The 13,910-nt window shown below is 41.5% G+C and overlaps 1 protein-coding gene across 1 annotated transcript in view; it reads left to right on the forward strand.

Annotated features, from left to right (window-relative positions):
• The window catches only part of LOC134797788 (NPC intracellular cholesterol transporter 1), an 81,232-nt gene that overhangs the window by 64,592 nt on the left and 2,730 nt on the right, over nucleotides 1-13,910 (forward strand). The window contains exons 10-22 of the mRNA XM_063770157.1: nucleotides 71-189; nucleotides 816-996; nucleotides 1,502-1,673; nucleotides 2,965-3,226; nucleotides 3,902-4,103; nucleotides 4,868-5,068; nucleotides 5,534-5,702; nucleotides 7,439-7,670; nucleotides 8,918-9,055; nucleotides 9,514-10,007; nucleotides 10,735-10,830; nucleotides 12,068-12,262; nucleotides 12,927-13,014. Of these exons, the coding sequence (XP_063626227.1) occupies nucleotides 71-189; nucleotides 816-996; nucleotides 1,502-1,673; nucleotides 2,965-3,226; nucleotides 3,902-4,103; nucleotides 4,868-5,068; nucleotides 5,534-5,702; nucleotides 7,439-7,670; nucleotides 8,918-9,055; nucleotides 9,514-10,007; nucleotides 10,735-10,830; nucleotides 12,068-12,262; nucleotides 12,927-13,014 (2,549 nt within the window). The remainder of the gene's footprint in view (nucleotides 1-70; nucleotides 190-815; nucleotides 997-1,501; nucleotides 1,674-2,964; nucleotides 3,227-3,901; nucleotides 4,104-4,867; nucleotides 5,069-5,533; nucleotides 5,703-7,438; nucleotides 7,671-8,917; nucleotides 9,056-9,513; nucleotides 10,008-10,734; nucleotides 10,831-12,067; nucleotides 12,263-12,926; nucleotides 13,015-13,910) is intronic.

Genomic DNA, 13,910 nt, shown 5'->3' on the forward strand with positions numbered 1-13,910 from the left:
CTTTTCTTTTAGATGGTTCTACTGTGATATACATAACTATATTTAACTATATTTTTGTTTTCGTCCTCAGCGCCAAAGGCCTCCCAAAGATAGAGTACACAGATGAATTCAATGAGACCACGACGTTTGGCGCGGTGTTCAATTCCACCTTCATGCTGGAGGTGTTCGAGTTGCAGAAGAAGATTATGGGTGAGTTTTATGACTTTTATGTACTGGCATGTTTTTTCGTAATTTGCCCTTTGTGTTATGGCCAGGCTTAAAAACAAAATTCAATTGGTCTACAGCAGACCAATTGAATTTATCTAAATACATAGTATACTGTTAGAAGTGCATTCACTTTGGTAGATGACTTGCGACTCAGATTTTTACAATGAAATGTATGACCTAGAACTTTTTAACTTTTTGGCTATTATTAGGTAGTATGGTGTTTAAACGTATTAGATAAAGCACAATACATTACCTACCTGAGAAAATTGATTACTATCAGATCTGTCCTCGCTTCCATCGGTTAATAATTACTTAGCAAGCCCCTGTGATTTAGAGGTTTTTGATTCTCGAGGGATTGTAGATAAGTACAAATGTAGTAATAATTGTTTTCCATCGTATTTTCTCGGAAACGTTCGTATTTGTCACGCTACTTCAGTCAAAAGTACCTTTTGTACCGAGACTGACTGAAATAGCAATACACGTTCGTACGATTCCGTAAAAATACGATGAAAATAATTATGCACTACATCTGTAGGTAAAGTTGATGGCAAAATCTTATATATCGAAGGTTTATTTTTCCAAAAACTTATACATGAAACCTGTTACAGACCTTGGCAACATATCTCGTCTCGAGGACGTGTGCTTTGCGCCGCTCGCGTCCGCGATCAACCCCACCGTCACCGCGGACAAGTGCGCAATTCAGAGCGTGTGGGGGTGGTTCCAGAATGATGAGGACAACTTTGACCAAGAAAACAACGCGTACTTGGGAAAGATCTTGAAGTGCTCGCAGTAAGTACTTGAAACATTGAAAATATATTTAATATGTTAAAAATCGACATGGTACTCGTTTTCGAGGTTTTCGGGGGCGCAGATTTCGAAAACTATGTCTGTTTTGGATTTTAACATGGAGGATGGAGGCCATGCTACTTGCTGTTATCCAAAAAAAGTGACCATGGCTTCTATAGTCCCCTGAACTGGAATCGAACTAGCTTTTGCACTCGATCTCGGCTGGAGAGGAGTAGGTGTGATTCGCGCCGCTCGCGTCCGCGTTCAACTGCACCGTCACCGCGGACAAGTGCGCAAAATAGCGAATTACCTATTCGGACCTGTATCGTACGTTTTACAGTGACCCTTTAAATTTTCGACGTAGTAACGTAATGTGTTTATTATATCACCTGGTGTCGCAATGTAGCACCAGATGTACTGTAAAGGCTGTTAAGATAGTGCTGTAAGATATACTGGTTCTAATTTGACGATATAGTCGACGGATTATTAAAATGCACTTTTGTTACAGAAACGCATACGATCCCGATTGCCTGTCGACGTACAACGGTCCTGTGTTACCGGCGGTTGCTCTAGGCGGTTTCTTGGCTCCCGGGGAACAGCTCACCTCACAATCTCGCTTCAATGAGGCCACTGCCCTCATTCTGACCTTCCTGGTCAACAACAAACACGACAAGGCCAAGGTATATCGTCTATCCACAGGGACATACTGTTGTTACAGAGACGCATACGATCCCGATTGCCTGTCGACGTACAACGGTCCTGTGTTACCGGCGGTTGCTCTAGGCGGTTTCCTGGCTCCCGGGGAACAGCTTACCGCGCAATCTCGCTTCCATGAGGCCACTGCCCTCATTCTGACCTTCCTGGTCAACAACAAACATGACAAGGCCAAGGTATGTCGTCTATCCACAGGGACATACTGTTGTTACAGAGACGCATACGATCCCGATTGCCTGTCGACGTACAACGGCCCTGTGTTACCGGCGGTTGCTCTAGGCGGTTTCTTGGCTCTCGGGGAACAGCTCACCGCGCAGTCTCGCTTCAATGAGGCCACTGCCCTCATTCTGACCTTCCTGGTCAACAACAAACACGACAAGGCCAAGGTATGTCGTCTATCCACAGGGACATACTGTTGTTACAGAGACGCATACGATCCCGATTGCCTGTCGACGTACAACGGCCCTGTGTTACCGGCGGTTGCTCTAGGCGGTTTCTTGGCTCTCGGGGAACAGCTCACCGCGCAGTCTCGCTTCAATGAGGCCATTGCTCTCATTCTGACCTTCCTGGTCAACAACAAACACGACAAGGCCTAGGTATGTCGTCTATCCACAGGGAACATACTGTTGTTACAGAGACGCATACGATCCCGATTGTCTGTCAACGTACAACGGTCCTGTGTTACCGGCGGTTGCTCTAGGCGGTTTCCTGGCTCCCGGGGAACAGCTCACCTCGCAATCTCGCTTCAATGAGGCTACTGCCCTCATTCTGACCTTCCTGGTCAACAACAAACATGACAAGACCAAGGTATGTCGTTAATAAATGCGAAATGATATCTATCCACAGAGGCATTACGACGGGCGAGTTCTTTCCTTAGCCTTAGGCAATCACCGAGAGGCGATTATACTCCGATTATGCTAAATTCGCAGCGACTTCGCATCCTTGGCAGGGACAATGTAGCAACGGTGTTTTCTAGCGACATGTGAATTCTTCCGCATGAGCGTTTCCTCTTAAAAAGATGTCGTTTGTTCACGCGGAATCGCGAAAAAAATAGCCTATTGGTAGTCGCTTTCTCGCCGCTGGTCGGGTCGCCGCTATATTTTAAACATTACTTGATAAAAAAAAAATATTTTTCTATTCTGCTGTTTGAATTTGATGCTGTTACCAATGCAATATTACATGCCATGCTTTCAGTTCTCTCTTACAAAATATGAACTTATGGATATTCTAATATATTAATCTCTTTTTCCTTTTCAGTTGGGCCCAGCGCTCGAATGGGAGAAAGACTTCATCACATTTATGACCAACTACACCAAAAACGACATGCCGTCGTACATGGACATCGCCTACACCTCCGAGCGTTCCATCGAAGACGAACTGTACAGGGAATCACAATCAGACGTGTCTACTATACTGGTGTCCTACTTTATAATGTTCGCGTATATTGCTATATCGCTGGGACGTTTCACGACTTGTGCGAGGTTGCTGATTGATAGCAAAGTTACCCTTGGACTTGGAGGTGAGTCCTTTTAAAAATGTTAGATCCCACCAAAAATATTTTCATGTAAAATGTTGCCAAGACGAGACCATATCGCTCAAGCTTCGAAGTTCGAACTATACACGCCCGCCCTAACTCCATCCACATCCTTGTGGAGTGATTAGTTGATTACCAACTATTACCTAAGTACTTTGAACGTTTAAAAGTAGAGATGCAACGGATAGTTGTTTGGCCGGATACCGGATACCGGATATCCGACCTGACCATCGGCCGAATGTCCGGTATCCGGCCGCCGAATATTTGGCCGGCGGAACTATACCTACATTTCGGTATTTCAGGTGCGCATTGTGCAGGTTTTGATATTTAATTTATCTTATATTTTAATTTGACTTGTTTCCTAGTGAACATTCGCGCGGATTCATTTCTAGGTTCGAAATGCAAGTCAGTGGAATGTTTAAATTGTTTTATAATAATAAACGAATACGATTATGACCGTGACTGTTTATTAAATCCAATTTTGTTTACTCCGAAATCAAGCAATGTTACTATCCGGTATCCGGCCGGATAGTAGGTCACTATCCGGTATCCGGCCAGATACTAAAATAATGGCCGGATAGGCCGGATACCGGATAGTAACCGAATATCCCGTGCATCTCTATTTAAAAGTCAAATAATAAACATACCCTTTTTCCACAGGCGTCCTCATAGTCCTGGCATCCGTGGTGTGTTCCATCGGCCTCTTCGGCTACGTCGGTGTCGCCGCCACACTCATCATCGTCGAAGTCATACCCTTCCTCGTACTGGCCGTGGGAGTGGATAATATATTCATCCTGGTGCAAACTGCTCAGCGCGAGCCAAGGAGACAGGATGAGACTCCAGCTCAACATATTGGGAGGACGTAAGTAGATTCTAAACCTTGTTGTAGTTAGATAGAGTTTAAAATCGTGTGGCATCGGCATCGAAGTCGGGTCGGGTCGCCATCGAAGTAATACCGTTCCTCCAGCTGGCCATCAGAGTGGACACTATATTCATATTGGTGCAAACTGCTCAGCGCGAGCCGAGTAGACAGGACGAGACTGCAGCTCAACATATTGGGAGGACGTAAGTAGATATTAAACCCTATTGTAGGTATATAGAGTCTAAAATCGTGTGGCATCGGGATCGAAGTCGAGTCATACCGTTCCTTGCTGGCCGTTGGAGTGGATAATATATTCCTCCTGGTGCAAACTGCTCAGCGCGTGCCAACTGGCCGTCGGAGAGGATAATACTTATATTCATCCCGGTACAAACTGCTCAGCGCGAGCCGAGATGACAGGGTAAGACCGCCGCGGAATATATTTGGTGGATGTGATGTGAATTTGAACGACTTTTGAACTTTATAGTAGAAGGAAGATATCAGTATCTTTGTCCTATCCTTTTATTTACTGAGATACATTACATAGACAAAATATTGCATACAATAGTGACCAATCAATCAATCATCAATCAATCAATAGTATCAAGCTTTTCATTCTCGTACCATATTTAGCAAACATTGTGGCCAAAACATGGCACTCGACTGAAAAGTGAAAAGCTTTCGACAAGCGGCAGTACAAGCTTTGCTTAACTTGTGTAATATTTTCTTTTGTGTAATTAATTATACATTTTGTTTTTTTTTTATAGACTTGGACAAGTCGGCCCCTCCATGTTCCTGACTTCAATATCCGAATCGGTGTGCTTCTTCCTGGGCGCGCTGAGCGACATGCCGGCAGTACGCGCGTTCGCGCTGTACGCCGCCGTCGCGCTGCTCGTCGACTTCCTGCTGCAGGTCACCTGCTTCGTGGCCCTCATGGCTATCGACACCAAGAGGCAGAACGCCAACAGGTCAGTGCTCAACAAAACCTTGGTTTTCTCGAGGGACTACAGTATGGGGTTAAAAAAAGTTACAGGTTTTTAAAGGGTCGACAACGTGCATGTAACACCCCCAGGGGATTTCCGCGTAGGCCACAAGGCCCTGGCAACCTAGCAATGGTTTCGAGATGGAGAAGGGGCCCCCCCTAAATTCCCGGATTTAAAGGCCCTTGGTATTTAAATCCGGGCCTGACTGAACACTCCTGGAGTTGCAGGCGTCTATAGGCTACGGTGACCGCTTACCATCAAGTGGGACACATGCTAGTTAGCCATCTACGTGGTATAAAAAATTCGTTCTCCCGCCCCCGCGCGTCGTGCTACCCGGCGCCCCGCGCCGCGCAGGACTCATGAAGCGCGAGGTGTATAAATCAGGCCCGTAAAGTTTTATGAATAAGGGGGTACGTTTATAATGTCTAACTGACATCTTTGTTATTTCAGATACGACGTGTTCTGCTGCGTGCAAGGCAGCAAGGTGGACATGCCGGACGCATACGACGGACTGCTCTACAACATGTTCAAACACGTCTACGTGCCTTTCCTCATGAAGCGAGAAGTCCGAGCTTCCGTTATGATTATTTTCTTCGCGTGGCTTTGCTCCTCTGTAGCTGTAAGTAGTCGTAGACGTTCTTTCATTTATTTTATTCCACAATTTAGCCGCCGAAGACGTCAATAGGGGGTATTACTGCCATGTTCTGCCGCCAGAGTGCAGCACTAGCTCCTCTAGTAAACTATAGAGTAACTTATACATACTGTGCCTTAAACTGTTTTATGACATTCGCAGACAATAAAATATGATATTGATGCATCAAGGCGGTTTGTTAACAAGGGCCTACCGGGCAACGCGAAAATCGACATTTAGTTTGTCGCCTTATGCTCTAGTTTCCTAAGATAGCGGTGCCGTCATATAGCGGCCGTCTCCATACAAATACTACGACATCCATATTTAGCCGTATTATTTTGTATGGAGACGGCCGCTATATGATGGCACCGCTATCCTAGGAAAACCGATCTTTAGCCGAAGCCGGTCGCGCAGTGTCGTGGCCAGGCCATTAATGGATGATTTCTGGGATAATAGTACATTATTGTCGAGGCTCGGAAGTAGCTACTTGCAGGCTGAGGATTCGTTTTAAACGGACGACCTTGGGAGTCCGTTTAATTGAATCCGAAGCCAGCAAGTAGCCTTCCAGCCGAGTCATATATAGTGCTTTTCTCAAAAATGGTGCAAGAAATATAAATATCATAGAAATATTTTACAAAAGCAACTTTCTTACGTATATATTTTCACAGAAAAAAGTAGAAACAATTGAAAAAATTAGCTTTGCCGCCTTTTTATTTTTTTAATAAAAAAATAGAAGTGTATTTTTCTGCCGAAAATACGCCAACCTATTTGAGACAGCTAAATAGTCGCGGTACTAATCATCTGTTTGGCTGTTTAATGGGCCTGTGCCTTCATTTGATATGGCCATTTCAACTTTTAAAAAGTTTGGAACTCGACAAATAATGGAATTTGTATGCAACATTGCAGTCCCAAAATCGAGACTGCAATGTTTTTAACTTTTTAATTTTTGACTGACCATAAACTACGCGCTTCGCAACCTATTTTTTAAACGGCAAAGTCGACTTTGCCGTCCATTTTTGAGAAAAATCTCATGCGCTCGGGACGGCTCGGGACAGGCTGTAGCGCCGCGTCGCCGGCCGCCGCTGTTCGCGCGTACTCGCCGCACTGACAACGCGCCGACGCGCCGGGCGTGTGCGCTTCTTAATGACATGGTCCAGCACCTCCCGGAGGTCGACGTATTCGCTGACAGTATAGGAACTTTTGTGAGGCTTGTGACGCTGTATCTTAACAATTGCTCTACATAGAATGGTATTTATTGTATTATGATAATAGTGACGCTAATTGTATTTGACTATTTATTTTTTATTTTATTTTTTTCTATTTTATATTTCTTTGTTGACTTTTATCTTTATTTATCAAATGACATTTATATTAGAATAAGCTTGATGTGATGACATTTTTTTTCTTTATGTATAATTTTTATTGAATGTATTGAATTTTTAAATGTTTTAATGTTAATAATGTAATTAATGTGTAAGTGTTTTGGTCCAGCACTGTAAACTTGCATGTGGTTTTAAATAAATGAAATGTCCTTCCGCGGTTCATAGGTAAACGGTAACAGAAAGAAACACTTTTGGATTCCGATTATTAATTTCCGAATACGAATTTAACAAGACAAGGCGAAGACTACGTATGAAGGGCTTTAAAACTTGTTCAAACATGTATACGTACCCTATCTATATATCTGTCATAATCATATTTTCAATTTTAATTCTCTTTTCCAGGTTGCACCTCACATAGAAATCGGTCTCGACCAAGAGCTCTCCATGCCTCACGACAGTTTCCAAACGAAATACTTCCAACACCTCAACAAATATCTCAACATCGGGCCGCCAGTGTACTTCGTGGTTACTGAGGGAACCAACGGCATAGATTATTCAGACAAGGATATACAGAATATGATATGCGGCACTAGATTCTGTAACGATGACAGTGTTTCTATGCAGATATATTCAGGTTAGTATGAAATTCTTCCAACACCTCAACAAATATCTCAACATCGGGCCGCCAGTGTACTTCGTGGTCACTGAGGGAACCAACGGCATAGATTATTCAGACAAGGATATACAGAATATGATATGCGGCACTAGATTCTGTAACGATGACAGTGTTTCTATGCAGATATATTCAGGTTAGTATGAAATTCTTCCAACACCTCAACAAATATCTCAACATCGGGCCGCCAGTGTACTTCGTGGTCACTGAGGGAACCAACGGCATAGATTATTCAGACAAGGATATACAGAATATGATATGCGGCACTAGATTCTGTAACGATGACAGTGTTTCTATGCAGATATATTCAGGTTAGTATGAAATTCTTCCAACACCTCAACAAATATCTCAACATCGGGCCGCCAGTGTACTTCGTGGTCACTGAGGGAACCAACGGCATAGATTATTCAGACAAGGATATACAGAATATGATATGCGGCACTAGATTCTGTAACGATGACAGTGTTTCTATGCAGATATATTCAGGTTAGTATGAAATACTTCCAACACCTCAACAAATATCTCAACATCGGGCCACAAGTGTACTTCGTGGTCACAGAAGGGACCAACGGCATAGATTATTCTGACAAGGACATACAGAATATGATATGCGGCACTAGATTCTGTAACGATGACAGTGTTTCTATGCAGATATATTCAGGTTAGGACATAAAGACTGGTAGAGAATGCCTTAAGGCATTAAGTCCGCCATTTGTACCTTCATGTATTGTGCAATAAAGATTAAAATAAATAAATAAATAAATAAATAAATATGATAATTTATTTGTTAGGTTTTTCAACTTCAAATTGATTTTTTTAAATTTAATTAATTAATTTATTATTAAAAGTGAAGTTACATTAATAAAATTATTGTTACTTATTCTACCCTCCACCATTGTAAAGTAAGTTAATTCTTACTTAATTTATAGCTAAATTTTAAATTTTAGATTTTTTTTGTTTTCAAGCCACCCAAGAGCCCTTTCAAGTTTATGATGTCTGTCATAGAGAATGATTTTCTTAACGCTCCTCTTGCGGCACAATTGCACTGTTAAAAGGGCTTTCTATTCGGCATTTTTGAATTTGGGCATTCGACAAAGCGGAAAAAAGGCGTTATAGGCTTCAAACGCAGCGCGAGTTGGCAGTGAATGCGTTAACCTGGTCATTGACTAGCTTTTTTTTTATCTACATATGATGTTTTTTTATTGCAGCGTACCGCACACAAAATGAGTCCTACATCGGTCAGCCGGCTAATTCCTGGTTAGACGACATGTTCGACTGGTCGGGCGGCGACAAATGCTGCTTCAAATACAAGAACGGCAGTTTCTGTCCTCACGACGTCGCCGTAGGTGAGTTATCGCCTTTATTCTGTTAATGTTAAAGTAGAAAATACAATTTCACAACCACCTGCCGATTACAAACTAGACTTATTTACATGCATAGGTAATTTAACGTGAATCATCATCATCCTCGCGTGATCGCGGCTTTTTACTACGGCTCATGGGAGCCTGGGGTCCGCTTGGCAACTAATCCCGAGAATTTGCGTAGGCACTACTTTTTATGAAAGCGACTGCCATCTGATCTTCCAACCCAGAGGAAACTAGGCCTTATTGGGATTAGTCCGGTTTCCTCGCGATGTTTTCCTTCACTGAAACGCGACTGGTAAATATCAAATGATATTTCGTACATAAGTTTCGAAAAACTCATTGGGAGCCGGGGTTTGAACCCGCGACCTCCGGATTGAAAGTCACACGCTAATAATTTAACGTGTGTGTGTGTGTGTAACGTGTTTAATATTTAATTCCAGCGACGGGTAGTTGCGAAGCGTGCAATATACCGCTAATACCACCAGAGCAACGTCCTAGCCCTACCGACTTCGATCGCTACGTCTCCTTCTTCCTCCGCGACAACCCTGACAGCGACTGCCCTAAAGGCGGCCACGCCGCTTACGCCCAAGCAGTCAACTACAAAACAAGAATCATAAATAAGACAGAATCAAGCGAAGTCGGAGCCACATACTACCAAACCTACCACACAGTTCTAAAAACAAGCTCAGACTACTACTCAGCCCTAAAGGCCGCTAGAAACGTAGCCGCCAACTTAACTTACACAATCAATTCTAAACTAAAAGAACAAGGGAAGAACACGACAGTGAATGTGTTCCCGTATTCAGTGTTCTACGTGTTCTATGAGCAGTATTTGACGATGTGGCCGGATACGTTGAAGAGTATGGGCATTAGTGTGCTGTCTATATTTATTGTGACGTTCATTTTGATGGGATTCGATCTCTTCTCGGCTTTGGTGAGTTGATTGATTATTTTATTACAAGCTTTTATTTAGTTTCACTTGTCCCGTTGTCTGTGCGTCTGTAATTATTAGATTACAGACAGTCCATCAAGATTACTTTCAAGGGTCTAGCAGGCTAAGGAAGGAGAAGTGGCCCCTGTGACGAATATCGGATTTTTATAATGTCATTTGTTGGCTATCTTATAATATAGTAACACCTTAACTTTCAGCCCCCTATCTTGAACCGTCACCGAGATAATGTCATAAACGTCATTTTATGGACACATTTTTCAAAGTCGTTTTTCTTCTGAACTATATAAGGTAGAGCAAACAAACCAAATCATAGCTACAAAGAATGAGTAGGAGTATAACTCAGATTTTTTTAAATATTTAATTCCCTGAAAAAATAATGATTAAAATGTTAGAGAATTTTTTGACAGCTCTTTTCAACAAGTAATTGTAAAGGTACACCTATGGAAAAATTCACATAAACTGCAAATAGTATTAGCTACTACCATGCGAAAAATTAATTCAATATAATTGGTGCAACATACTTAAAAAAAAAATGTCAACGAAAGTGTTTATCTATCAAAGGCGTCTTTCATTCTGAAGGAGATTTTCTATTTAAATGAGGTTTAATTTCGTTGCCTAGCAGCAGAGAGTGTTTATTTTGAACTTGACGCATGGCTGTCAATTTAGACATAGATAATCCATGCAGTAATTGGGTTTTCTTTTATTTCAGGTGGTAGTAATCACGATCACAATGATCGTAGTGAATATAGGAGGCCTTATGTACTGGTGGGGTATTAGTTTGAATGCAGTGTCACTAGTCAATTTGGTAAGTAATTTTCATCTATTCATTACACTTTTATTTTTTATTTTATTATTCAAATAAGTTACACTACTAACCCACACTACTTATACTAACAGTATACACCAAGTCACTGCGGAACTACAAGTAAATTTAAATATGTCTAATAACAAAAACATTGCGATACAAACATACATATATAGTTCTACAATTATAGTACCTACATTTCACACTGTCGAAGGCCGGTTATCAATCATGTCGCAAAACCTCAAGCATTCATCACGCACTATATTCCACCTGCCAGCAAACAGATCACGTTCAGGAGCTGATGCTAATAGTGCATTCAGGAGGTCGAGGGCACGAACTAGCGGCGATTTCTTGCGAGAAACAGTTCGTGACATCTGCACTGCCAGTAGACCCCGGTCACGAGGTCTGAAATTGATCCCGGTCAATGGGGGAACATACAGTCGCACCACTTTCATCCCCAATTCGGCACAATCCGACTCACCTCGCAAAAAACTGCAAGTAGCGGATAAATGCGCAAAATTTCGCCTGACTTCTAGGGAGTTAAAGCCCAAGACGCCTAGTAAAAATTTTGTAGGGTATAAAAATGGGTAGTACCCGAACGATTTCTTATATAAAAAGCGCAAAAATACCTTTTGCACTTTCTCTACAAGAAGAACGTAGGATACCTCATAAGGGTTCCAGACTATGAAATTATGATTATTTATGAAATTAGTAAGTTAAAAAATGGTTTTGTTTCTGTGTTTAATCCTTGTAGGAATATAAAATGTAAAGAATAAACAATATAGATTACTTTTGCTCGTCACTGAGGGAACCTACCAGATCCCGTGCTGTTCAAATCTGTAGTCGGCGACAAAAGCGTCAATTCTATAAACATTATTTGATGCTAATTGTACCAAAATAGATCTAAGAGATCAACTTGCTGGAGCACATAGAAATCACAAATCTAAACCACCACCACACATATGTTAACTAGTCGCTTTGTGAGCTATAGACCTCGCGAACCCCCATAGTTCCGGCATTTTCAGAAATTCCTATAAACTGAATCGACAAAAAAAATTAATACCTATGTCATTTTCGAACCTTCTCACAAAGTTTCACGAGAATCGGTTGAGAAATGCGACCCGTAGTCGAGAACATCCGGACGTACGAGAGCATTTTTGTCCAAGCTGAAACGGAGACCTTCGCTCCGCGCGGTTTATAATTCTATTAACTAAGTAAAACTTTCGTGTTTCCGCAGGTGATGGCGGTGGGTATAGCGGTGGAGTTCTGCTCGCACCTCGTGCACAGCTTCAGCGTGTCGGCGGGCGCGTCGCGCGTCGCTCGTGCTAGCGCCGCGCTCACGCGCATGGGCTCGTCCGTGCTGAGCGGCATCACGCTCACCAAGTTCGGCGGCATCATCGTGCTCGCCACCGCCAACAGTCAGATATTCCAGGTAATCTATCTCCTTGTCAGCGTGTAACTTGGTAAATGTGGCTTTCCATCACAGAAGGGCCCTTATGCTTCGAGTGCAATAAGAACGTTTTCATCGGAAAGTCTGATAATAAGGTCCTGATGAAGCGTAAGGACCCTTCTCTAATGGAAAGCCACAAATTTCTTCCCTCCCTTTAGTAGGTACTCTCGTTCTAAATGTTAACCCCTTAGGAGATGAATTTCGGGATGAAGAAAAGACAAGTCTTTTTCAAATTATAAACTGTGTGCCAAATTTCAACAAAAACCGGTTAGCCGCATAGTTGATTTAATGAAGTAACGTCTAAGTAAGTAGGTACTGTGTAACCCCATAGTAGAATACTGTATTTCGAAATCTAAGGCACATAAGCGAAATATACATATGATGAAAACTACAACCAGCTTACAGAAAAAGTACAAAATTATGTGGAAAAAAGTTGTATAACACATTTAGTGCCGGGAATCCGATCGGATCGGATTTCCTCTTTATTATCTATATCAGTAATAATTTAAATCAAATTTATTTTCCCATTTATTTAAATTTTAATTAAATTATAACATGTAAAAATTAAATCACTCGTAAATTTGTATTTATGGTAGAATAAAGGCTTTTTTAATTTATTTTATTTTTATTTATCTTCTTTCCTCAGGTGTTCTACTTCCGTATGTACCTGGGCATCGTGCTGTTCGGCGCGGCGCACGGGCTCGTATTCCTGCCCGTCATGCTCAGCTATATAGGTGAGTACAATATATATAACACTAACCTATGACACGTTAAAGTCATTGTTCGGGTAAAATGTTGTCTCTTTCATTTACGTCATATGACTTGCACCTGTACACGAAAGTATACCTAAAACGGACATTAATGTTACTTACGGGAATCAAAATTGAATCATGTCACCGGCCACAATAGGTCACAGGAGACTACTTGCCGCAAAACTAAGTGGCGAGTCAGGTCATAATGCCATTTCTTTCACTCTTGATTGGTCTTAACAAGGGTAAATGAGATATTTTATATTTATATTATATTATATTTACAGAAGAATACTTTGTCTGCCGCGGCACGTGTCTGGCACGCTTGATGTCTTAGATATAAACCGACATTTAGTCATAGTGCACGGTCCATTTTAGGTTTACGTTTGTGAAAATTTGAACAACGACTTTGACAGTACTATGTCTATATTACATTAACACATTTTATTGCTTTTAACAAAAAGCCGTTTAGTATCCTATTATTGTTTAAATGCTTACGACATATGACGGTTTGTTGTGTTGCGTTTTCGATGTTTCTTAAACATGGTGGGGCGTTCATTCCGTTTTTTTTGATGCTGTGGAGTAGTATAAAATCAAAATTATTTTTAAATTTCAATGCCCATTTTCAAATTTTAAATCAGGCCTACACACACAACCAGATTGGCTTCACTCATTTTCACATTTTTTGTATAAATAAGTTACTTTATCTGAAATGGTCGCCTTGCATGCGTTCTTGCTATGATTTTGCACAGGTTTTTTAATTCTTGCTTGTATATTGGACCTTGTTCTCATATTCGTGAGTGATATTTTATAGACTGGCAATAAACTGGTGAACTTCTAAATAATCAAGAAAGTTTATTTGAATATTCTTACTTTCCTAC

The sequence above is a fragment of the Cydia splendana genome, chromosome 15 (assembly GCF_910591565.1).
Source record: "Cydia splendana chromosome 15, ilCydSple1.2, whole genome shotgun sequence".
NCBI lineage: Eukaryota > Metazoa > Arthropoda > Insecta > Lepidoptera > Tortricidae > Cydia > Cydia splendana.